The sequence below is a fragment of the Argiope bruennichi genome, chromosome X2, assembly GCF_947563725.1.
Source record: "Argiope bruennichi chromosome X2, qqArgBrue1.1, whole genome shotgun sequence".
NCBI classification, from domain to species: domain Eukaryota; kingdom Metazoa; phylum Arthropoda; class Arachnida; order Araneae; family Araneidae; genus Argiope; species Argiope bruennichi.
The window spans coordinates 8,491,336-8,518,298 of NC_079163.1; the positions used below are offsets into that span (position 1 = coordinate 8,491,336).

Here is a 26,963-nt window from a genome sequence, read left to right on the forward strand (position 1 = left end):
ATTTACAATAAACTGTATTCATCTGACACAATATAAATTTTTGAAACTGATGACTCTAACTGAGAACTGTACAAAATGCATCGCATTATACAAAAATGAAACAAATAAAATAAACAATAAATTTCCGAATAGATTGAATTAAGTGCTGGATGGACGTGTTTCTTCTCTGCTCGTGTAGTGAATTAATCCTGGTCGAACTGATAGATCGCCGACGATAGACTCATCAGAATTTGGACTCATTCCACGATTAGAATGTTCCTGTGAATAAAAAAGTGAAGCAGACTTCTTAATTTTTAAAACCTTGAAGTACATGGCATATGGAACTCAATTAATTTTTACAACAAAAGAACGTGTACAAACAAAATTTATACATGCTTTTCAGAAACATTTACGACTGATGTAAATTGTGCTTGGATATAGTTTGCTTTGAAATACTTTAATTCTTAGATGATTAAAAGTTTCACATTAAAGAATGTGATTCTTCCATCTTATCCATAGATATTTAAAAGCCCTACTTGTATATTAAGCTCATATTCATTAAAGTGTGGAAAGTATTGGGCAATAATAAATGGCAAGTATTTCATGAATTCAATAATAACTAAGTGTTAAGATATATATGTTTAACATTATAATTTGATTGCAATTCAGATTACAAGAGGCGGAGTAAAGGTATAGTGCAGAGAGATATAAAAATCATTCATTAAAAATTGAGGCATAAAACATGAAAATTCTAAGCACGTAGTCAAAATTATTAATAGTCAAAATTAGTCGTAATTAGTCAAAATTATTTTGAATATTATTTCAAATTTAATTTTTTCATTGTTGATCTAAACGTTTTTGAATTTTTATATATTATGAGAAAAATTCAGAAACACTTTTAGAATTATCATTAATCACCTCAAAAGTTTTGATTTCCAAAATTATTGAAATTATCTAAAAAGTGCAAAACTGTCTGTAGAACAGCCGATAAGTAACTCTTAACTATCCAAATATAATGTAAATGGCTTTTCTAAATTCTTCTACCATAACAAACTGTATAGCATAAAGCTCAGTTATTTATTTTTAATAATTTGATCTCCTGTTAAAAGAGAAATATCTTTAATCGTATGTTTAAAAATAAATTACCTGTTTAAGTCTTCTCCACTTTGCTCTTCTATTTTGAAACCAGGTTTTTACCTAAAAAAATTGACACTCTTGATAAATTTTATGCATGAACAATGCTACAAAGTTTCATGGACAGATTCTCACGGAAAATAAAATATAATGTTATCCCCTTAACGCAATATATTTATCCTAGTGTGGTAGAATGGAGATCATTATGATCCATGCAGTGAAAGCAAGAGGACGTATGTTTTCAGGAATATTTCTTTAATGATCACATTTCAAACAAAACAAACACAAACACGAAAGACAAGACATTAACGCGCACACACTTTAACAGAACAACATCTCATCTCATTATATTAACAATCGCAATGTCCTGTGGGATGCGTAACTAATCAGGCATCGCCATCTATTATCCAAAAGAGAAGATAGAGTAATACAACTAGTTGATTTCTTTAAAAAATAGAAAAATACTATATATATATATATATATATATATATATATATATATATATATATATATATATATATATATATTGTATGGTGATTCTCTATCCTTCTGATGCCTACTAACAACATGGGGTCCCAAACAACGTTTAATTGGTGAAAATAGTAAAAATATAGAAAGTCAGAGAACTGTAGGAAACTGTAAAAAATTAATTAAAAAAATAACAAATGGTGTTTCAACTACGAATTTTTTTCAGTGAAAGAACATTCTTAAAAGGTTTTTTCATCCTGGTAACAGGCGGATTTGATGATCAAAAAGGTCTTAAATTACCGAAAACGAAAAAAAGGGTTTAGACCCCATATTTCCAAAAATGTTAAAACTTGAAGAAAAATAAAAGCTTGAAAATGTAAGGAATTTTATAATCTATAATTTGATATAAGCGTGTAGTGTGAGAACTAGAGAGTTTTAAAGATATTTAAGAAAAATTAAAATGGGAATCAGAAAACATCGCTGCAACATCAGTACCGATGTTCGCAGAGAGTGTTGTCAGATTCGAAAGACAAATTCAGAGCAAGAAAGATGAAAAATTACAAGTAAACGTAGGGTCGCAGGTAACGTTTATTCAATGAAAATCGCAAAAACAGGCGTCGAAAAGGCAATGAGTCTGGCGAAGAGAATGGACCTATGAATGTGAGGATTAGGAACAATGTAATTGAGAAGAAGCCTTCTCGTATGTAAATTTTTCATGCGTTCGAGAAAAATAAAAGCAGCGAGCAAGTATTCATTAATGATCATTGTAGAATCAATATTCGTTATACTTCAATTCGCAAACAAGTCAGATTTTTCTAATGTAATTGAAATGTTATGGTGCTCCATCATGCATTAATCAAATTGTCGGTATTCCCTGCAGTAAATCCGGAGGAACGTGTTGGAAGAAAATAAGGTATTTTTTGCCGCTGAAGTGTTGGGGCAGAAGATACAGTTCAAATAGGTGACTCTGCCCAGTTTTTAATATCAAACTTGTGTTGTACATTCAACGAGAAAGTGATGTGGGGATTTTCGAATGACCAAATATTCACATTGTGCGTGTTAAAGACACCTTATCTTGTGAAGCTTCATATGAGAATAAAATTCTAGCAGAAGTGTGTATCTTCCTGTGTGGCATCAAGCATCCAGCGTGCGAACTCCACCAGATTTGTGATTTTCATTGAAAAACGTTACCTGCGACTCTATGTTTTCTGGTAATTTTTCATCTACTTAGTGCCTATTATCCTTGCTCTGAATTTGTCTTTCGAATTTGACAACGCTCTCTGCAAACATCGGTACTGATGTTGGAGTGATGTTTTCTGGTTCTCAATTTAGTTTTTCTTAAATATCTTTAAAACACCCGAAATCTCACATTCCACACTTATATTAAATTATAGAATATAAAATTCCTTACATTTTCAAGCTTTTATTTTTCTTCAAGTTTTAATATTTGGGCAAATATGGGTCCTAAACTACTTTTTCATTTTCAGTAATTTACGACCCCCCAGATCATCAAATCCGCATGTTACCAGCATAAAAAAATTTTTTTTAATGTGCTTTCACTTTAAAAAAAATTATAGTTTAAACATCATTTTTTTAATTAATTTTTTACAGTTTCCTACAGTTCTCCGACTCTATATTTTTGCGATTTTCCAAAATTAAACGTCGTTTGAAACCCCATGTTGTATGGTGATTCTTTATCCTCTTGATGCCTACTATCACCCCTTTGAATTTGTCGGTGGAATTTGGCAACACCCTGTATATATATAAAAGATTTCCTTTTCAAACGATAAAGCGAATATCATAAATTTAATTATACTTGAAATTGAAATTTTTTTGTTTCCCATCCTTGCTGCGAACTTCCGCCATTAATGATATAAAAATCCTTAATATAAATACGATTTTGAAATTTTTTTTGAATAAGAATCTTATTTATCAAAAAAGTTTTCCCTTTTTTTTTTTTTTTTCTTAAATTTTACTTAGTATTTCAAATGACCGTAATAAGCGAAAAAAAAAACAGTTTGCCAATCTAGACTTTCTTGCAGATTTAAACGAAGCTATAAAATAGCTTGCTTAAAGAAACTAACGGTAACACACAACATAAAAACATGCCCATAAAGCCCAGCGCCAAAACCTTGATTTCGGGAATTCTTTTTAAAAAAGCAAATGCCGTCAAAACTAAACGCCTGTTAAAGAATTTTATCCATTCAACTGAGAGGACTCGGAATTGAATGGAAAACAATAACTTCTTACTAATACATTATATCTCAATACTTGATGTGAGTCCTACATCGCCAATTAGAAACCAATAACTTACTTGCCGTTCCGTTAATCGCAAATTAGAGGCCAATCTTTTCCTTTCAGTCGGAGATAAATATTTCTGGTCGGAGAAAGTTTTTTCGAGCTTTCCCGTCTGTTCACTTGTGAAACGAATTTGCCCTCCTTTCCTCTTAGGAGTATTCCTATGTAAGACGTGTTTCCAGACGAGAGGTCTGTCATTTGAACAATCTGAAATATAAAAGATTCTTCGTCAGTAATTGAAACTGGCATGTGTTCAAATAACTCACTTGTGAGTGGAAATAAGCGGAATGAAAATAATTTTTAAAAACATCCATTTTAATAGAGTTCTAAAAGTACATTTTTAAAATTTTAATTACTTATTGTTTTATAGTCTTTTATATATAATTCACTATTATAAATATTATGGAATCCTGAAACCAATTTCTTTTTCCAAATTCATTGCCATGTGACGCTGTTGGTATGGAATGAAAATTCAATTAGTGGTTTAATTTGTATTTATGATTAGTGGTTTAATTTATATTTATGATTAGTGGTTTAATTTATATTTATGATTAGTGGTTTAATTTATATTTATGATTAGTGGTTTAATTTATATTTATGATTAGTGGTTTAATTTATATTTAAGTTCTTCATACAATATAATAGTGCATTATCATCAACTACATACAAAATTTGAAAACTATAGTGAATCATAAAGTGAGTTCAAAAATCAATCTTTGCAAAGGTGAACAAAAGCATAAATAAAAAAAAAAGCCATAAATAATGAAAAAGTGTAAAAATAATGGACAAATCCTTAGAATTAATCTCTTCCCTTGCTTTATCTTCGCACTGCTCAGCTTCTAAAACTTTAAAAAGTATGAGCTTGTTAACGAAACATTACCCCTACCTCTAAACAATTTAAAAATACAGATCTTTTTTGCTTTGAAAAGCAAGGGGCGATGCGACGATTTGAGTCCAAGTCAAGCCCATTTAATTTAATTCCGATTTCCACAGGAGCTTTAACATGTGCTGAAAAGAACACACAATTGGACATTTATGATCACGCCACTTCGCGCCAGTGAATGTTTGGCATTCCAAAACCAATCAGCAGCTCAAAAAGACGGTCATAATTCATATAAAAGGCAATGGAAAGGTGAATTCCCAATCCATGGAAAGTCCATGCCAACTATTAAAAGCAATGGTCTAAATATCCAAACTCATCGTCACTACAGGAGATAGCTTCCAACTGGAAGCGGGAATTCCTTCAATACCAATAGGACGCCGAATTCCCAACCCATCTTATTTGCGAGTAGGGAGGAAAGGGCTTGATGTGTTTGGAAGTAGTAAGGGTTTGCTCTTGCAAGGTGTTCACTAACGGAATTGGAGTGGCACAGTGCTCATGAATGACTGGTTTAAATGGATGGGCTGTTAAAGAGAATTGTATGAATTATATCACTGATCAAATTTCAAAGGTATGACCAATGATTCGGTTACTCAGGAAGATAATTTTATATGCAGAACTTCTATTAAAGGGAAGAAACTGTGTTGCAGCAATTAGTCTCATTTCAGCAATGAGGTCAGTTATTTATTGATAAACAATATTCTTGAATTTTTAATATTAGTATTTTTCCAATTTAAGGAAATTCGTCTTTAAGGCAGTTTTATTTGGAATTAAAATTATGGCAAAAATAATAGAATTATAATATATATATATATATATACACACACACAAGCAGCATTTATTTCCATAACTATTACAACTAGACATATTCTGCCAATTGCAAAGTTTCATCAAATGAAATACCCCCATATACGGAAACACTGTGACTTGAGAATAAAAAAGTTGCAAAAATTAAATTTTTAGATGATTTCCTTTGTGGAAATATATAAATGAATAAAAATTTCCCTTATACAGATACACAGATTCAAGCTTCGATCTGTAAAGTTTTTCGAGATTTTAAAAAATAAATTTATTAAGTTATATTATTTTTCCACTCAAATTTCCTCTGATAGGTGTTTGAGTGCGACTTTCATTGAAATTTTCAAGGATAATATATATATATATATATATTCCAAAAGATTATTAAAAGGACAAAATCAGAAAATAATAACTCTTTTTTAGACATCTAGTCAAAGTTGCATTCTTTTAATAATACTTTTATATATGCTATCGATTTCATCACTTGTGACATAAAGACAGGCTTTTTGAATTTTTCGACAAAGATCCACAGGGCGTGTACTGCCTAATGCAATTCATCCCCTAGTTAAACTATCTCAGTATATCGGTAACAATTCAGTATAGTTTTCTACAAAATAGGATTAACCAACGAGTTTTTAAAAATGCCACACCAAACATTTTTAAAAAACTGCTACTAAGGATAAACCTCTAGTACGAAGAGAAGATTTTTGCCATTATAAAAAATATCATTTTGAAGATTAATGCTTCTTTCTCGATTAAAGCGCCATTCTTCCATCCATATTACAATTCTTTGAAAAGAAGCATCACAATTCTCTGAAAAGAAGCATCTGATTTTACCTGATGTAGGGTCCAAATGTAAAATTTTAGATGTGGATCGTGTAATTGTCTATGTTACTGTTGCAATAGTGCATGGATCTCAAGAATGCTGTGTGCATGACAGTTATTAAACTGAAATATTCTTTAAATTGTTGTTTTTAAAATGCTGGATTTTGAACTGACTACTCGTACTCTAGCATGACTGTAACATGAAAAATAAGTCAAAATGTCAATTTTTGTAAAATTTGCATAACTCCTCGTCTTTCCCGATAATAATTAGAATTAATTCTCGATAATAATTCGAATAATTAGTCAATAACAATTAGAAAATCATTGAACTATTTCTTCAGTCTTTTCGCATTATATTCTTGATTTGCATTTTTATCACCTAAATCAATTATTTTTTTATCACAATTAAGTTTTGTAAAAAATTTTCAACTCAGAAAATCATAAGTAGTTTAAGTCATAAAATTGAAGTATATAATAGTTTAAGGGTATTTTAGAATGAACCAATTATAAAAAATATTCTTGAAGTAGTACATATTAGAAAACAATTCGTAACTTATAAGGTAGTATGAAGTATATGCATTTCTTAGATATAGTGAAAGTTGTTCTGCTCCTTCCTGTGTAAAATCGCCGGAAAGTATTATGATTATAAATTTCATTTTAATTATAAATGCTAAAGAAAACTTTCCGGTTGTAGTAATTGTGCAAAAATAGGTAACTGTCTGAGCAGATATTTTGGATCATGCTTCCTTAAGGCATGGATCGTGTAATTGTCTATGTAACTGTTGCAACAGTACATGGATCCCAAGAATATTGTATGGATGCCTCTCCAACAAACAAAATCAATAAAAACCCTCACTACATAAAGCTGACTTCTTGTGATAGTCAAGAAATTCTTGAAATTTCATCAGTCTAAAAATATTTGGAATTTTGGAAATTTCTTTGAATTTTTACTATTTTTTTTCCAAAAATAATTTGAATTAATAAATGGCGACATTATAATTCGCTCTCTTCATTTAATTCCAATATAAAATTTTCATTTTTTTATGCATTAAGCTCAGTAAAATTCTTTCCAGTTATTATTTAGTATTAAATACTTTAATAAGTGTTATGATATCATTTTTTTTAAATCTTGGCAACATTTGTGACATTCGGTTATTAAATTATCTCCGTATAATTAATGGAGATAATTAAAAAAATCCGACGGAATAAAGTCTGAATTTTCAAAATACTTTACAAAAAGCTATCTATAATTTGCTCAAAGAAAAACTATTTTTTCAAATATTTATTATTTAAAAAATATATTCGTTACATGAATTTTCGCATTTTTCCATTTGATCAAACCAAAGGGTAATCGTTGAACTGTTGAAAAGTTAAATAACTGTTTATTTACAGCTGATATTTCCTTATTTAAACTTCAATTTCTGGGGAAAATTTTAAATCATTGTATTTAAAAAAAATCCCCAAAAATGTGCTTTGATATTAGAAAATGCACTTCTGATGTTAATTTGTAAATCATATATAAAGAATTGTTCAGTACCAGAGTTATTTAACACATAATGTAAGTCATCAAAACTTAAGACAAAATAGAAGATATGTATAAATACGTTCTTTTACCATAAATGGTACCTGCAATTTATATTGTAGGCAACGTACATTCTAATTTTATCATAAAAATGACAATTATACTTTTAGAAACGTATTTATCAGGGCAATCTGCATGATTTAATTGTTTGTTATTAATTGTAATATTCCAAAGAGTTATTAATGTCGTATTTTGTTCAAAGAAAGAAGTAATAAATCCACATAAAAATGTAGGCAATAGAAATGATTTTCCTTTTTATTTATTTATTTTAACAAATTCAATTTTATAAGAAGCAAACTCACATTACGATTACATTACATTTTTTTAGAAAAAACAGTTCAAATGTGGAAAGAAATATTTTTGAAAATAAGATTCTATTATTTTTTTTTCTTCTTTGTTCTTTGCGGAATTTAAATCACAATAATAATTATCAACAAAACCATAATCTTTAAAAATCATAATATTTATAACAATTTAATTAATTTCCAATTAACCAACCAAATAATTTCTATGCTTTATTTTTCTTATATCTACCGAAAACGAAACGATTACAATTAAGAGCGATTAATTAAACGAACGATTAATTAAGACAAAAATTAATGACAAACAAAAAATTTGTTATTTTTTAAAAGTCAAGAAAAAAGTACTCCATTGTGAAAAAAAGAAAATAATAAAAATGCGCCAGAAACAAATTTGATAATTTCAGGAAATAATTCAAACCAAAACCCAGGGTCAATTGTAAAGGGTTACTAAAAACAATTCACTGAATAATTAAAATCAAATAAAGTAGTTGCCAAAATCTAATTTTTATCAATAAATTATAGTTAAAAAATTAAAACAATGGAAAGTTAACATGTGCAATACTTTCAGAGGGACCCCAACTTGTTAAACAGCCTCTGACCATAGGCATAATGTTTTATTGTATAAAGAGCTGTTTGATTAAGTAAATTTGCAGAACAAATTTGGAATGCTAACTGAAGAATGCTGTTTCATTCATTTAAACGAAATGAAAAATGCTGTTCTAATAATCAAAAATTTGTTTTATTAATTAAATCGCTCATCGTTATAATCGCTATAGTGAAGAATCTTATCATATTGGAGTAAAACAATGGTAGGTGGAGATAACATCCTTGAATCTATGAATAAAGGCTTCAGTTTTCATTTAAGTGTGAAGTGTGGGCGAAACAAAAATATCACTAGCCATCTGTTAGCATTAAGACCGAAGAGAAAATCTGCCAAAAGATAACTGTGTTGACATTTACTGTTCAGTAGCACTGATCGACACTCAACACCATTTTCATCCTGTCCATACGCCTTATCTCACACATTCGAAGAGCTGTTTGCTAAGCTACGATTGGTAATGGAGATCAACTATTAAGGTTGGCTTCGCTTTCGATAAAAACAGTATTGAAAGGTTATTACGTTCTTGCCAATGCTTAATGCAAGAGATTATCAATTCAATTACAGAGGTGTAGTGAAATATTTCGCCAATATATAGCAAAAAAAAATGTAATTTTTTTTGTTGGATTTTTCAGTGTTTCTTAGGGATAAAGGATTTAAGATTAAATCAAACATGCATAAACATAGTAAAAAATTTCAGTTTCTAATGAATCTCGCACGCATAAATATATAACACTAAATATTAGAGGAAATCAGTTTCCTTGGCCACATATGAAAGATCTTTCCAATTACACTACTTCCGTTGTATCATCAGACGAAGATGAATAGTTATAGATGAAACTATAACTCAGATCATCTGAAAGCAAAAAAAAAAAAAAAAAGTATTCCATTAATTTGAAAGTGAAGTATTTCTCCAAATGGTATGTCGCATCCCTAGCCAAAGTATCCTTTTGAATCCATAACAATTAATAGATATATATGCTTATACATATTGCAACATTTTCGGAATTAAACTTATATTTATAATAGTTTTACAATTCAAAATGTTAATAGTTTATTTATTGATAAAAGTAAAAGCAATCATATGTTATTATTATTATCTGATATTTCAAAGAAATCGAAAGATAAAAACACAGACAAGTAACGTAATTTGAAATTTCGAAGTGAAAAGCAAAATACAAAGCAGCACTCATTTGTATATAAAAATTTTATATCAATACAGATGATAATTTTTAAATAACAGTGTTCTTTTTTAGCTGCAGAAATGAGTAAATTCCTGCCTGATTTTCATTAAATTCTAATAAAAAAATATCATAAAATTTTTACATTTCTCAAAAAATTTTCTTCATAGGAAGGTTTCTGATCAATTTAAATTTTAAAAGTAACTATTATTTACTAAGTTTTAAGCTATGTAAGGATCTTTTAAAAAATTGATGTCAGCAGTTATTTAAAAGATATTATGTTTTTAAATACTTAAAAAAACAATTTTGTTGCTGCTTAAAATATGAATTTGAATCTTAAATAAACGATGCAGCATAAATGTAATGTTGCGTCGTTTGCTTCTTAACATGATGTGAAAAAGAACTGAGTTCTGCATCTCTCGGTAATCTTGAAAGGAAATGCATTAATTTGAACAAATCCTTAAAAGAAACTGCATTTTCCTCCAATACGTTTCGTCTAAAGAATATCATTCTCGTAAGTAAAGAAATTTGAAATATTTTGTGGGAGACATAGAATTTTTTAGGTATTTGATTTATAAATATCGTTATTTTTCCTCTTATGTTTATAACCTTGGAGATATTAGCTATGTAATATGATTTATTTAAAAAATTCTCATTTTCTTACAAATATATATTCCTGCTATACCATGTACTACCTAAAGGAGCCATTAGAATGTAAATAAAAAATAAAATCAACAGCTTGTTTATGAATGATTTAATATTATTTTAAAGATACTTTAAATACAAACATTTTAACGCGATTTTCCGGAATGATTTGTTATTCATGGCAGCTGTGTGATAGTTAACGTGTGTCGGTTTGTACGTTACCTTTTTGCATCTTACTTCCAATATTTTGACTCTTTACAGACAGAGGATTGTGGTATCTGAATTAACTCGCACTTTCAACCCATTTTTTCTTCTTCTGTATGGTGTAGAAATTTAGAGATGGCATTGTAGACTCAGGTGTCATTTGGCCAAACTGACGAGGTTCCACAGTACGATAATCCTCGAGTAGTTTGAAAATAGGATGTTCATTTAATAAACTAAAATGTTGACATATGTTTGCATATTTGTATTCAGGGAATGTGAAAATTTTATTTTTCTCTCAGACTCATCGCTTTCTTAAAAATCATGTTTATATCAATTTCTTGCTGAGTACTTCCTAATTGCGTCAAAGAAATCGTCGAAACAGCCGAATTATCGGATAAAGAAATGAAGAGCGTTTTCCGTTCACGGAATCGAGGCGAGTGGTCTTGAGCAAGAATGGCTTCCGTTTCATCTCCGTCGAAGAGACGTTGTCCACTTGGAATTCCTCTTCTTTTCAAAGAATTCACTTCCTTGATCTTATCCATCAGTCGCTTGCGGGAATTTCGCATTCATCAGGTAGAAATGATAAGATTATCGCGCTTGTTTCCTGAAAACGTAGAAATACATTCTACTGGATTGCCTTTGATTTGCAAAGTGTCATACCGCTGAAAGTTGCTTTCTGAGAGCTAGATGAAGAATTTTCATAAATAAAATTGTAGTATAGTAATTTATCTGCAGTAAGGAAATAAATATTAAACCTTTCTTAGTGAATATAGAATACACAAAATTATCTGAACTGGACTTTTTTTTTTCGCGTCATAATTAGAGATATTAACAGATTATACATTTTAGCGAGAAAATTATGTAACTGTAGGTTGATACCAAACGTTTGTATGATACTTTCAAATTATTTGAGGAACATTTGGAGTAAAGAAGCTTGACTTATCATCAAGGCAAACAAGTGCTCAATGAACTATTTATGAAAGTTAGCTATTTAAGAATTTCCAAACAAGGGAATTCATCCATATTAATTAAAGGAAATATACTTATAACGGTGGAAAATCAGTCTGGAATTTCAGTTATCAGGTTATGTGAAAATTTTCTGTTCATCACATTTCGTTTCAACGAAAACTGAATGCAACAAATCACACTGAAAAATTGAAAAAATTAAAGATGGAATTCATTTATAAACCCAAATATCATAATCAACAAATTTTTTAAGGAACATTTCAATGAACTGAGGTTTTTTTAGAACAAAGAACTAATATGTCTATAAATATAAAGGTATTTCCAGTAAGAGATCTTGTTATGATGTGAAAATAATAACTATTAAATCCAATACGGTTCTTCATGCATTCGAACGAAATCCTGCTTTGCAATCCAAATAAAGTATTTAGACTGTTAAATATAACAACGAAAAGAATCATTTTGAGAGAAACTAGCGATATTGCTTACATGAAAGAATAATAAATAATTGTTTGCATAAATAAATATGTATTATCAAAATAAGAAATCCTAAATTTTATTATAGTAAACAAGAAATGCTGACAATAAAGGAATAAAAGATGTTAATAAACACACTACAGGTGAGAAGAATTGATTTTGATCATACTAGCTAAAATTAAGTTGAATATAGACATCAATAGCTAACACTGTTAATGAATATAGGCTCATATATCTCATGATGATTTGAAATAAATTATCGGATGAAAATCTATGAAGTAATTAATACTTTTCAAACATAACATATAAGAATTTTAATACTACAGAGAATGTGTTATTTTTCAGTCAAATAAGCTAAATAATTATAAATTAGTATTTATTTTTATATTTTAGCAAGTATTTAGATCTAAAAATTTTTAAAAATAATCAATTCTTTCAATTTTTTTTTTCAAAATTGCTTTGTCAACTACAATTTTGAAGGTGGGACAATGAAACGAATGTAAAATTTTTAATATTGCATTGCCTTAATTCTTTTTTCTTAACATAAATAGCACATTGATCGATTTTTGACTACAAGAAGGAAAATTAAAGTTTCGAGCCTTTTATGGCATGATAATTGATTCATCTTCATCTGGCTTGATAACATACTATAGTCACTTCACAAAATTAACATAAAAGCTAAAAACATTTAATGCTTGAAATATATTAAAGCATTATCTAAAAAAATAATATTCGTTTTTGCATTAGGGCTATCAACATATTCACTCTGATTATTCACGATCTCATTATTTTGTTCAGAAAGAAAAATGCATTGTGTTTAAAATGAATTGTTATTAGTATTTTTTGAAAAATGAAAAGCAATTTATTTCAATTTCAAAATGACGTAAGAATAGTTTCCTGCAATATTATGGTCCAAAGTTATGGAGGGAAAGCATTAAAATTGCATTAATTTTTAATCAATTTAAAATATAATTTTTTGAAAACCCTTTTCTTAGTATCTGCCCACCTAGAAGTACAAAATTTGATAACTCTAGATCTAATAGAAATTTTAAGCAAATTTTGCATCTCACAACTTAAGAGATAGCATACGTTACAAACAAAAATATTTTTCGTTTTCTTTACTATTAGTATTTTCTAGCTGAAACCTAACTCTGACTCTTCTTTTTGCCACAGGGCCTGTAAGTTTTTGAATCACTATTGGCCCAGCTAACTTTTGTGAGCCATATTTTTTCAAAAAAAGAATGTGTAAAAACATAATTCCATTCGTCAACTTACTTCTTAATTTTGCATTATAAGATGGGAACTGCGTAGAGGAAATTTCGCTATTATCTATTCAAATTTCGAAATGGAAGAATTAAGTAATCATGAAAGACACAAAGAAAAGTATCAATTTTCTTGGAACATTCCAATAGAAAATGACAGCAATTCCGTTAAAATTTTACTATGTGTAGATAGAATGCAACTGAATATAAATTTCCTTGGAGGATTCCAATAGAAAAGGACAGCAATTCCGTTAAAATTTTACTATTTGTGGATAGAATGCAACTGAATATAAATTTTCTTGGAGGATTCTAATAAAAAATTATAGCAATGCCCTTAAAATTTTACTGTTTATGGATAGAATGCAACTGAATATAAATTATCTTGGAGGATTCCATTAGAAAATGACAGCAATTCCGCAAAATTTTACTATTTTTGGATAGAATGCAACTGATTTTAGTGAAGTTGACTTTCTTAAAATTTCTTTATAGAAGAATTATTAATCATTACTGAAAAATTAGCAAACGCACGAATTTTGGAGAAAAATATTTTCATTCCTATGAAATAGAACAACCTCTCCTTGTTAAAAAAAAAGGTCAAGAATAACTGCCTGTAAATTCAAAGAAAATAATATAGAAATATTATAGGTCATATGTTGTTTTAAAAAATCTATAAAGAAAGATACTTAGTTGTAGAATGATCTACATTTAGAAAGAAAAATAAACTAATCATGAGCAACAAATGTTTATTTGTACGAAGAAATCATACTTTCAGAAATAAAGCTAATTACTTTTCAATGTAATATTATCTCAACTATAATAGTACGCTTAAAAGCTGCCAGTTGTACACAAACTGCAAAAAGTTTGAATTATAAGCGATTGAAAAAAGCCTTAAAAATAAGGGATTTTTAATACGTTAACATTAAATTCTGTATTAAATATATTCAATTTTACTTTGAAAAATGTTTTTTAAGTAAGAATCTGATAGTAATTTACATTTGGTAAACTTTTGGGAAGAAAATTTGATTTTTAATTTGATTTTGTATGGAAAATTTGATCTCAATTTGCAGGGTGCAAGATAGGAGGGAATATTTAATACTGTAATTATTTATATTACAGAAGGTTCAAGTTGTGTTATGTATAAAAATATACTACTCCATTTGTGTACGCAGTATATTAATTTGAGAACATTTAATTTTGCTTTTAATCTGAAGAATAGCAGAATTGAGGAAAATTTTGACGCACATAATAAGAAGTGAACATTTTTAAAATGGAGTTTGAATCTTAAAATATTATACACAAATTGCTATTTAGTTTATTAAAAACTAATGAGTGAGAAATATAAATATAAAACGAGATTCACATTTCAATACTCAAGCTTTAGAAGAGGTAAATTCATAATTTGCATAATCCTATGGAAATTTCAAATAACTTCTTTATTCCAAAGTAATCAAAATACAACTTTTTATTCGTTGTGTCTATAAAAATGATTATGATATTGGTGAGGTTTTATTTCATATACCAACTAACTATACAACTGAAAAAAAAATAATTTCTCATAATTTATTCAAGATAGCAATATTCAGTTTCTTATTTCCTCGTCTTTTGATTTTTTATTATCTTTTTAGGCTAAAAAACCAAATAAGATTGCAAAACAAAACCATTTCCGAGTTACAAATACAGCGAAAAGGCAATCTGCTAAGGAGGGAGCCCATTAATGCCACGGGTGGTCAAAAACAAAAATAAAACAAAATACTTTTAGAGAAGAGCGTTGTTAAATGAAAAACAATAGAAGGAAATTTTCAAATTTGCTTTACTAAGGAAAGCTTGCTTCAATTAAGTTATAATATAATTATATATAATTAAGTTCAATAAAGATAAAGTTGAATTATTCAAGTAATTTAACTAATTACTAAACTAACTATTGGTTTTATACAATCATATGAAGAAAAAAAGTTTGAATTCACATATCTTTGCGTTAAAAGTACTTTCTTCTTGCTGCGAGGCATTATATCAGATAAACATCTTGAAAAGATAATGTTTAGAATTTAATTATGTGTTTCGCTTAACGAATTTTTATCTGTTGATATACATGTTGAAAATAATATATTAAACCAGAACTTTTCATGGTGCATGTTAAAGTACTTAAAACCTAATATTATTAAAAGTGCTACCATGATATAACAATATCGATCCTGTATTGTGAAATGGTTATTTTATTAAATGTTGCAAGAAATGGTCGTAAAGAAAGAAGTATACGTGAAAAAAAAGCCACAAAAATACATAATAAATTTCAAAACTTTATAAAAAATTGTAAATTAATTTAAAACGTGTTTCGTTATAAATATGACAATACGTTATGATAAATGATGATACGTTATTATAAATAATGATGATATGTTATGATAAATATCTTAATGATTTTTCATAAAAATCATCACAAAGATAAAATGATTACTAATTTTCAACCAGATTTTTAAAAAATTGCTCATAAAGGGAGCAATTTGCGGGCTCTGAAACAGACGAATTCTTTATAATGCAAAACGAACAAATTCTTTACAATGTTAACAGATCAGTGAAAACTCAACTTACCAGAGTGACGATTTGATAGAGCTACAAAAGAACTTGGTGATGAATCAAGATTTGATCCTTTTGGTATAGCATTTGCAAATTCAAAAGGATGAAACACTGGAGATCTCAGAACTTGGCCGTTTCTTATAGAAAAGACGTTTGGATCTACAGGATTCATCAAGTCATTGGGTGGAAAGGTAAACACATTGTGGTCTTGATTATAAAAAAGTGCAGAAGGAGACAGACCCACCGGAGAATATAAACCAAAGTTCATGAAACCGGAACAAAGAGGAGAGATAACCATTGGAGTTGGTTTCACTGGTTGACGAACCGAAATTGAATGACATGGACTGGCACATTGTTCACGGTTAGGATTTGAGAAATTGTCTTGAAAATCAGCCGATCCAGAAGGATATCGGTCTTTCAACTTTCGGGGGTTGTCAGGGAGACTGATAGGGCGCGTCTTCTTACTTCCTAATATATCATCAATCATAAAAGAGGACCCAGCTCGTACTTCGCATGACTTCCTAGAATACGAGGGGTAAGAATTTCTTTCAAAACGTTCTTCCAAATTCTCTTTTTCAGATGCTGTGATGGGCATCGGGGTGGTTATCTCCTTCACTATCAACATTCCAACTGTAAAAATAGAGGTCACAAGGGTTGGAAAATAGATGAAACCATTTCTTTACATTTTCAGTTGACTTGGATTACCTATAAGAAGAGGAAGACAGCATACGTTATTGTCAAAGATTTCTTGGGATTTTTAAAGGGCAAATTATTTTTATTATTACTATACTTAAAATTGATTACAGGAAAAAATCAGTTTTAAAAGTATGATAAATAGTTGTAACACTTGAATTATTTTTATTTCAAGATTCAATTTTAAGAAAATACATAATGCGTAATCCCCTAAATGATCACTCAAAAATAATTAAAATAATCAAGGAAAACATCGAAACATCATTTTTGATAAAAATTTCTGTCAAACTATTAACTGGTAAATTATTTTCGATTTAAATGATTCAAATTTATGCTCATTTGAACCTGAGAGAACATGAAAAGTTTAACTCATATAAATAAATTTTAAAACAACAATAAAATTTTTCTGAATTATTAAAAATTTGAAGCATTTTCTTTCATTAATGCTTTTGCTTATGAGTCTACAAATGTATCCCTATCTACCTAAATATCACTATCAATAAAACTGGCTTTAAGTGAAGCCAAGGCTCATTTCTGAGGAAGTTAAGATAATATGCTTGTAAAGGTGGAATTTTGTAATCGATTTTAAGTGAATTTTTATGAAATTTATTTATTTTTTTATGAAACAGAGTGTATGTGCAGAAAAATATGTCTATCAAAAATGGAAGCAAATTTTCTTCTGCGATCTGATTCAATACGATCCTGAAAATCTGTTCAAGAGAGAGAAAAAGAAATTAAGAAAAATAAAAACCAGAATAATTCTGATGGAAGAAAGTAAAATCAAACAGAATTAGTTCAACTGAAATAGAAACCGAAATTGTTTTTAGACATAAAACTAAAATGTCACCATATTGGTATTATAACGGTCAAATGGGGTACTGCATAAAAATCATATGAAATTAGATGAATTTGGCTAGATTAAATATTTCGAGTACAGAATGCTCTCATGTTTTCTTGTAGTTACATATATTTTAACTACAGGTATTCCAATCTGTATGCTACATCTAGTGTCTTCTTAAATAACCTAAAGTAGAATCATGATATGAATTATGTGGTTGTAAGATACTTCGATTAACTCAAAACCAAAAGATTTGTAAGAATGCTAAAACGCATTAATAATTAATTCCACAGTAGTTTCAAAAAGATACAGAGTTTTCAAACTTTTTTTAAAAATCAGCTTAATCTTATAATCATTCCTTATTTCCAGTGTCTACATCAACATTTATGATTTATAAAGCTTTACTAAGAATCTACTTACTTTTTTATCACTTTTTACGCACTTTTATTTAACTTGACGCTTTATTAGTGTAAAGATGTAATTTTGCTATCAATTTTTTATTCATTTCCCGATACACTAGTTTAAAAAAAATTGTACTCTTCTGTTCTCTCAATGACAATACGCTAATTTAATACTTTCAAAAGTTAATATTCAATGGATCGATTAATTTAATTAAATGATTTCTTATGAGAAGTATTAATTAGTGTTGTTGTTGCGTATCCTCAAAAGATCTGACATATGTCCGATCAGCTACAGTAGATTGTTGACCGCCAAAACGTCTATAATAATAAGGGGATCGGAATTAGTTGTAGTTTACAATAATAAGGGGATCCGAATTAGTTGTAGTCTGCAATAATAAGGGGCTCGGAATTAGTTGTTGTCTACAATAATAAGGGGATGTATTAATTATTTGTGAGCATGACGAATGTTTTTTTTTCAAGATTTTATAACGCATGTAATAATGTATTAATTTTTTTTAATTAATACATTAATTAAAATAATATCTACCTTTTAATATGCTAATAAGATTATGCTTTAAAAAAACGTTGTAATTTCATTTGTTTGCTTGTTTTTACTCTAAGTAATGGAACAAAAGAAATTTTTTTCGGTTTTATGAAAGCGATAAAAAACAGAGATGGTCATTTTCTGATTCTATTTTTATTTTAGCCCATTTGGGGCCATTACTGTACAAGCAAATTTTTAAGGAAAAAATATTTCAATATTTTCTCTAAAATATTATCTTTAATGTGATTTACTTACTTCGAAATTGAATCTTTTAAATTCGATGTTTTAACATTTTAAGGGAAGTCACAATGAATGTGTGATAAATTACATAAAAATAAACATATATTTTAAATAAATGGTGAAAAAAAATCGCAACCACTGATTTGATTTCGTTAATTTTTATTTTATTTAAAAGTTCAAGATCCCTACATGTGTCATCAATGGCCGCCTGCTCTTCCTCTCCCATTTACGAGAAAAATATCAAAAACATTACTTCATTGTACTTCTTTATGAAGAAAAACTTTTAGTAGGTTTTCCCAACCACAACCATTGCACTGATTTCGTCAATTTTTATTTCATAGGAATTTATGAAATATAAATGCATTGTTAATGGTCGCCTAATCACCACTGTCTTTTATTTTCAAGAAATATCGCAAAATAAACCCTGATAAAGCTCCGAGCCTAAACAGCTGGACCAATTTCGCCAACTTATCTCACAACTTAGGAAGAAAAACTAATGCTCAATATTTATTGCTCAAATACAATTGAAAATAGTATTTTCATTCGTTGCGATGTGATGCAGTTTATCATAATTGTTTGTCATGACTAAATTACTAATATTCATATGGTCGGCGAACAGCTGGTGGCCGAAGGCGGTTAGGTTATTATCTTCTTAATGTTCTTATTCATTACAGAGAGGCAAGTAAGTTATTCCTTTTAGCATTCAATCTTAGTTAAGAAAGATCAAGTTAAAATAACTCAAGATTAAAATAATTTGCCATAACTGTTTGCATTGAATCACTTTATTTCGAAACTTAACAACGGTCTCATAAAACGGTCATTTGCTAATCAATCAATTAAAACTGATTAGAAATTGATTAATCAATAATGAATTAAATCAAGAAATTAATATTAAGGTTAGAAAAATCTAGAATGGGGAACAGTAGTACATCAGATTCTCTTTGAAGTATCAATTATTGGATTGATTTCAAAATTACAAATATAAGCTTAGAAACTTCTAAAATATTACAGATTAAGAAAAATGAAGCATTTTAAATTCATTTAAGCCTTAATGGGGCTTTTGATTACAAAATTTTCAGCGATAGTTCAATTCAATTTTCAAAAAAAAAAAAAAGTCCTGAATGCATTAAGAAAGAATGTATTAAAAAATGCATCCTGAATGCATTATTTTTATTTGAAGAGGGGAAAACTCTCAAATTAAGCGTCATTGACTAAAAAAATTTGTATGTGTAAATGACTTCAAATAGTAATAAAAATATATGCAGTCAAATTAACACATAATGTGAAAATCGCTTTCAAGTTGACCTCATTGCTAAAAAGTTCTTATCAAAAATGCATTAGAAACTTAACTCCTAATTCAGATTTTCCTTATTTCCATGCGCTTTCCTTCGCATTGTTATTGAAGATTTTTGAAGTTTAATTTGCCAACTCTCTTAAGATTGGTCCTTGCTGTTTCTCATCATAATCAGTTTAACCTAATGCTTCTGCGTTTTGGCAAGTGGGAAAGTTCATTGCGTGCTAACGCATAAGCATTGCTGAAAAGTAATGCTATTGATTAAAGCGTTCAATCTTGCAGCTCAACAGAGAAATACACAATAAAAGAGTTTTTGTCTAATTTTAAAGAAAAGAGAATTCTGTTCAGCTTTACATAATTATTTAAAAACAAATCCATTTTCAGGGGGAGGAAACGTACTAATTAGATTTATATTTTCGCTTCATGCATAATAGTAGAATATTTCATTAATTAACTTTCCTATAATTACACGAGCTCGTTGAGCTACAAAAGAAAGGGAAATGTGAATTATTTTCATATTCTGTATTTTAGTGCCACATTTAAAATTTCATTATATAAAGTGCACAGTTTTTATCTAACTGATTATATTTAAATCCAAAAGTTATATTTTTTTAATTGTTAGAATATTAACTTCTCAAACTCCTTTATATATCAGCATGAAAAATAATAGACTTAATTGGTGTTCCATTCTTATTTATTATGTTTGCAACAATAATAAAACTCTATCAGTGAATTATTTCGATAAAATGAATTAAGTTCAGATTTCGAATCCATTAAGCATTTTTCTATTTATTACAGTGTGTCTAGACCGTTGTTGTAAAGGAATACCCAAATTAGTAACGTCAGCCTAATTTGAAAGTTAAATTTAAGATTACTATTATGATTTGACATTTATCTTTTAAAATAATAATAATTTGTGATAGAAAATTTCTCAACATTTTATTTCGAATTTCTTATTGTGTGTGTGTGTGTGTGTGTGTGTGTGTGTGTGTGTGTGTGTGTGTGTGTGTGTGTGTGTGTGTGTGTGTGTGTGTGTGTGTGTGTGTGTGTGCGCGTGTGTGTGTGTGTGTGTGCGTGTGCGCGTGTGTGTGTGTGCGCGCGTGTGTGTGCGTGTGCGTGTGCGCGTGTGTGTGCGTGTGCGCGTGTGTGTACGTGTATGTACGTATGTGTGTACGTACGTTGTATACAATTTTATAATTTTAAACTTTATTATTATTAATTATGTTCAATTATTTTGGAGACTTGATTATGACACTGACTTGAAATGGACAGGTTTTTGCATTTGTATTTGAATTTCAGACATCTTTTTGTTCTATTCAAACTGCTGCTTCCGATGTTTTACATATAGGAAAAAGTATCCTAAATAAAAAAATAATAATAAGGCCCCATGTCTTTGTTGAAAGATGAAACAATTTGAAAGTTTCAGAATGATCTGTGGTTGGAGCCAGTGTGCGACTTAAATGTGTGTAAATTTCTTTTTCTTTTAAAGATTAAAAGAAGAGATATAATAGTTATTAGGGTTTTTCCAGAGAAGATGGAAGAAAAAGAATATGAACAAATGCTTAGCTTTTATTGACACCGAATTAAATATTAGATATCATATTTTATTTTTAATCAATCATTTTATCATATTTCAATACTTAAATTAGTTTCTTTTTATGTTTTATAACTGAACAAATTTTGTGTAGAAAATAATTGTTATTCCTTCGATAATAATATCCAATGTAATCTTCTAAGATAAACCCAATTTCATTGTCTTTCCTACAAAGAATTCACAAAGCATGTGAATTCTTTAAATTTCAACTATAAATTTGATATTACAGATTTCAAAGTACCTTATGAATAACAAAAGTAAGGAAACTAATTAATATTAATATAATAATTGTAGAGGGAAATCAAAAGTATAGTCATAATTAATCAATAATAATCAATAAAAATATAGTTATAACTGAATTAAAACCTTGCGAAAATATATTAAATCATATATGACGGACAAGTGCAAAATGCATATGTGTGATAAGGACCTTAAGAGTCTCATCGTCAGAAGTACCCTAATAAGTTATCTCCGCTCTTGATAAAACAAATACATGTAGTTGCGATTTTTAAATAAATTGCTTCAAATATAAAACTATAAACTATTAATTAATTCATTACAGTAAATAGAAAATAAATCTACATAAGGATATAATTCGCATGACGCTCTGGACATTTTGAATTTCTCTAATTATATCTTTAAATATTTTGTAGTTGAATTATTTTAATACTGAAATGTATAATTTTATGAAATATATTTTAAGCGTATAATTTTGAGCCTAATTACCAAATAAAAAATTCTTTAAAGGTAATAATAACTTTGTAAATGGAATTCTTTAGCACTTATAATGGAGATTAGTTTGTTAATATTATATTGAACATAATGGATTAAATTTAGCGTATAGTAAAATATAGAAACTCTTTAAGATCATCGCTTTAGTAAAAGAGTATCACAGAAATGTCTGCCTTTTAAGCCATCACATTTATGTTCAGGAATGCAATATATTTCTAAATCTTTATTCCTATTAAGAATTCCTTTATTCCTATTCATTTTATTCCAGCTAGTCATTTATTTCTTATTTTTTTCTAATAGCAAAGTTTGGTTGTTTTAACCATGATATATTATTATATAGATATTTTAATTTCAGATATTACTTAAGATCAGAAATTTAAAAAAGTACTAGAAAGAAGTTTAGCAAATCGGTATATTTTCTTGCCTATCTAACAGAGGGGAAAAAAATTTTTTTAATAAAATAACAATAACCTTAAGCTAAAAAGAAATACTTATAAATAATATTAAAAAATTGATATGAAATTTTTAGTAGTAGTTAATATAAGTTATAATTTTCAATACTGAAAGTAACATTTAGCACTTATTAGTAAATTTCTTATCTTAAAAGTTTGTGAATTTCACCGGCAAAAATGATGAGCATAAAACTTTAAAGTAATTAAAGAAACATAAAATAGGAAAATAACATTGACAAGCTCTCGCAAATAAAAAAGCCAGACATTTTAAAACATAAAAGGAAATTATGAAAATCTTTTGTCATAATTGAGGAAATATTAATGCTTCTTTTATTAATTATTTTTTAAATTCCCATTTAGCTTTCACCTAATGCTGAAATAAAATACATTTTCTCCTCTTCTTGATTGATAAATAAGTTATCTTATTTTTAAAAGTATAAAAAAAGATAGTTATAACAATATCTTAATGCATATTAAAATTTGCAGGATGCAAAGTATATCATTTTACACATCTAAATATCTTATTTATTTATCTCAAATAAAAATTTAATCATGAATATTTACGAAATAATAATATTTTAATAATTACGAATAATAATATTTAATTTACGAATAATAATAAATAATTACGAAATAATAATATTTTTCATAATTCTTTTTTAAACAATCTATGATAGAGATATAAAAATTATGTACGTTAGAAATTTTGAAGACGAACAAATAATTGAAGAAAAGCTAATATTTCTAAAATATGAATACCATTGAAAAAAAAAAAAAACTAACCTTTCTCCATGTGTGCTCTTTGATTGGTCCGTAACTGCAGCTGTCAATCCACTTAATGACATAAAACGAATCAGGCGTTGTTCTCTCTCGTTGGTTGGAGATCAGCTTTCGCAGGATGTCTGATAATTCCTCTTCAGCAGCTGATAATTGACGCGGCTTGAAAGGCCACTGGATTCAAACCATCCTCTAAAAGAAAGTGCTCCTCTTTGATAGGCTCTTGATTGAGTTCAACTTATGGTTGGAGAGCGGAAGCCTAAACATTGACTACTCGTATACAAAACGCGATGAGAAAAACACATCCTTTAAAATAGGTGTACATTTCCGTCTTTGAGAAAGTATTTTTCTACGCTTTAGACTGTTGAGGAAGCGCAAATGATATCTTTTTCCGACAGTCAAACTGATCTTTAAAAAAAATTACTTTGCCATTTTTCGGACAAAAAAAAATAACTAAAATTTTAATTTTCAAAAATATCTTATTTTAAATCGATATCTTCGTTCTAGCTAATTGTCAGACAGTTAATTTATTTCGAAAAGCTAATTTTCAGGCTTTGTCAGTAGTACTAGCAATTTACCAGTTAAAATGTAAAAGTTTTTTTAGTGAGTTTCTCCCATATTATATCATTCCATTCCAAATCAGAGTTATTTCATATAAATTATCTGAAGGAACTGTCACCCATTTATCTTCATATTTTCAAGAATTTTTGTCTTCCTTATAGAAACTTCTAAAAAATCTTAATGAGATATTTAGTATTTATTTATATCTATTTGCTAGACATCCAAATGAAAAAAAAATTATCTAGTAGTCCCCATTATTTCATAAAAATAGTTTAATAATTATTTTTAAAAATCATCCTCTTTTTTGCTTAATTTATGTTATTTGATTCTGAATCGAGATATGACAATCACTGATTTATTCTGTTTAAAAAGAAAAAAAGAAAAAACCCCGCAGCGTGTAAGAGACAGAAATTGTCTTATGAATAATTTACAAATGTGTTTGATTTATCCCATCTTTCGAAAATAATTCAGCCGAAGGAGGATGGGTTTTGGAGATCAATGAAAAAAAAATATTATCTAATTACCCATTTAATAAATTCCCTCTGTCTCTTTCATGAGAATAATAATTTACACACGAGAAAAAAAAAAAAAAGGAAAACGAGGGAAAAAACCAACATCATGAAAATTATCATAAAGTATGATACAATTTTCGACTTGGTATAACATTTTAAATTATCTTCTTCTTAATAGATTGGAGATGGACAAAATAAATCTTTGTAAGATTTAGAATAATGAACAAAAGGGATAATTTAATAATTTATTTGATTTTTCAAAATAATTACGCCAAAATTTATTTTATGGCTGAATTTGGTAAATATTGTTTTTTGAATCCGTGTCAAAAGTTGTCAATAAAATACTTTCGAGCTCTAAACAAATAATAAGACTTATCAGTAATCAGACATTCTCTGGAAAATGAAAACAATAAAAGCAAGGAATTTTCAGCGGAACAGAAAACTACAATGCAAATATACTGATGCTTAAAATTTAACTCCAAATCTCTTAAAATATTCCAAGATTTCAATTAAAGAATGTTTAAACTTCCATTTGCTTTTCTCTATTAACTAATTAAATAATATCTTGAAGGAAATACGATCTTATTTAAATTCAGCTAATTGTCCATAGTGCACTTGAGATCTATGGATAGGAGCTCATTTTTAAGTGAAATTATAACACATGAATGATTTAATTTTAACTTAAAAGTTAAAAAATAAAATAATTGGATTCACCTAAGATGCATGGACACGATATTGTAAAAAATAAAAAAATAATAATATTTGAATTGTTCATAGGATTTTAGACATTAAAAAGACGCTTATCTTAAAAAGAAAAATTTCTTAATGTGCTAACTAAGTAAGAACCGAAGAAAAAAAAATTATCATTTGAAACGATATTTTAACTATTTTTGTAGTAGAAAGTAACTTTTCAACATTATAATGAGCATTATTACTACAACAAAGGATTACACCTTCATTATTACCACAACAAAATGTAGAGGACTGAAAGGGTTCGATACATAAATTATATCTTAAATATAGATAAAAAATTATTTTTTCGCAAGCATAAAGGTATTTTGCTGCCATTATGGTTATTCAAATTTTAAATTTTTAGTAACATTTTAAATTTTTGAGTGAATTACAAAACTCTTGGTTTTGGAATTGGTGAGTTGCAAAACTTCTGGATGTGGAACAAATTTCTGAAACAAATCTATGTAAAAATGCTATATTCTATGCAAGTCATTCTTAAACTTTAAGATTAGTTTTTGCCTCTTGAAACTTTTGCTTAAAACGAAATGAAATATTTCAAAAATTGATTTCAGGTAAACTTGAGATTGGGTTTTGTGGCATGAATTTGGACATAAAATAGGGTTTAGTGGCATGTGTACATAAAACCCAAACCTCCTAATGTTTAGGAAGGATCTATTCATAAATTAATAAGAGTTGTTTCTGATCGAAAGTAAGATTGGCAAGAGGATTGAAAATTAAAATACTCTAAATTTTCTATTGCAATAAATATATTTCTAACATTAAATTTCTTAATTTTTTAATATTCTATTTTAATTTTTAGACTAAATGCACGTTTTTTATCTACAATACTTTTAATGTCTTTTTTCCACTAACTTTACAAATATTTTATATTCTTAAATACTTACATTTGGCAATCTCTTACCGATTATAATTTTCAGGTGTGTAATTGTTTTCATACTTCTACGTCGTATTTAGCGTTAATAAAAAAGTTTTAAATCAGTCTTCTATTAGAGTATTAAAAAAAGAAATTCCTTGTGCATTATTTTCTCCTTTTTTATAATAATTTATAATTCCTTAAAATATTATAGAGTCTTGCAATGTTTTCTTCTTTCATATTCACTTCCAAATAGATTCACTTACATAGAATCAAAATTTAGCTAAATTAATCGATAATAAAATTCTGAATATGATGAAACAGTATATTACATTTCAGAATATAATTTTAAAACTTTGGTACATCAAGATATAATTCTATTTTTATAACAAATTAGGTTAAATAAAAGTGAATAAAGAAGAAAATAAGATATTTTAGCCCCTCCCATAATTGGTGCCTAGATCATTTTCCTCCTCCTTATTCTCTTGTCGTTTTACTACAGGTGCTTTACCTTTGTATGGGTAGATTATGTATTATTTTTATATTAT

At 28.1% G+C, this 26,963-nt stretch overlaps 1 protein-coding gene across 1 annotated transcript; it reads right to left on the reverse strand.

The window, feature by feature from the left end:
• Positions 1-23,998, reverse strand: LOC129960527 (hematopoietically-expressed homeobox protein hhex-like). Its single transcript, XM_056074017.1, has 5 exons — positions 23,743-23,998; positions 16,187-16,876; positions 3,897-4,087; positions 1,126-1,176; positions 1-258 (listed from the first exon to the last, which is right to left on the reverse strand). Exons 2-5 carry the CDS (start codon positions 16,794-16,796, stop codon positions 139-141), a joined length of 972 nt encoding a protein of 323 aa, XP_055929992.1. The 5' UTR covers positions 16,797-16,876; positions 23,743-23,998; the 3' UTR covers positions 1-138.
• Between the last annotated feature and the right edge of the window lie 2,965 nt (positions 23,999-26,963).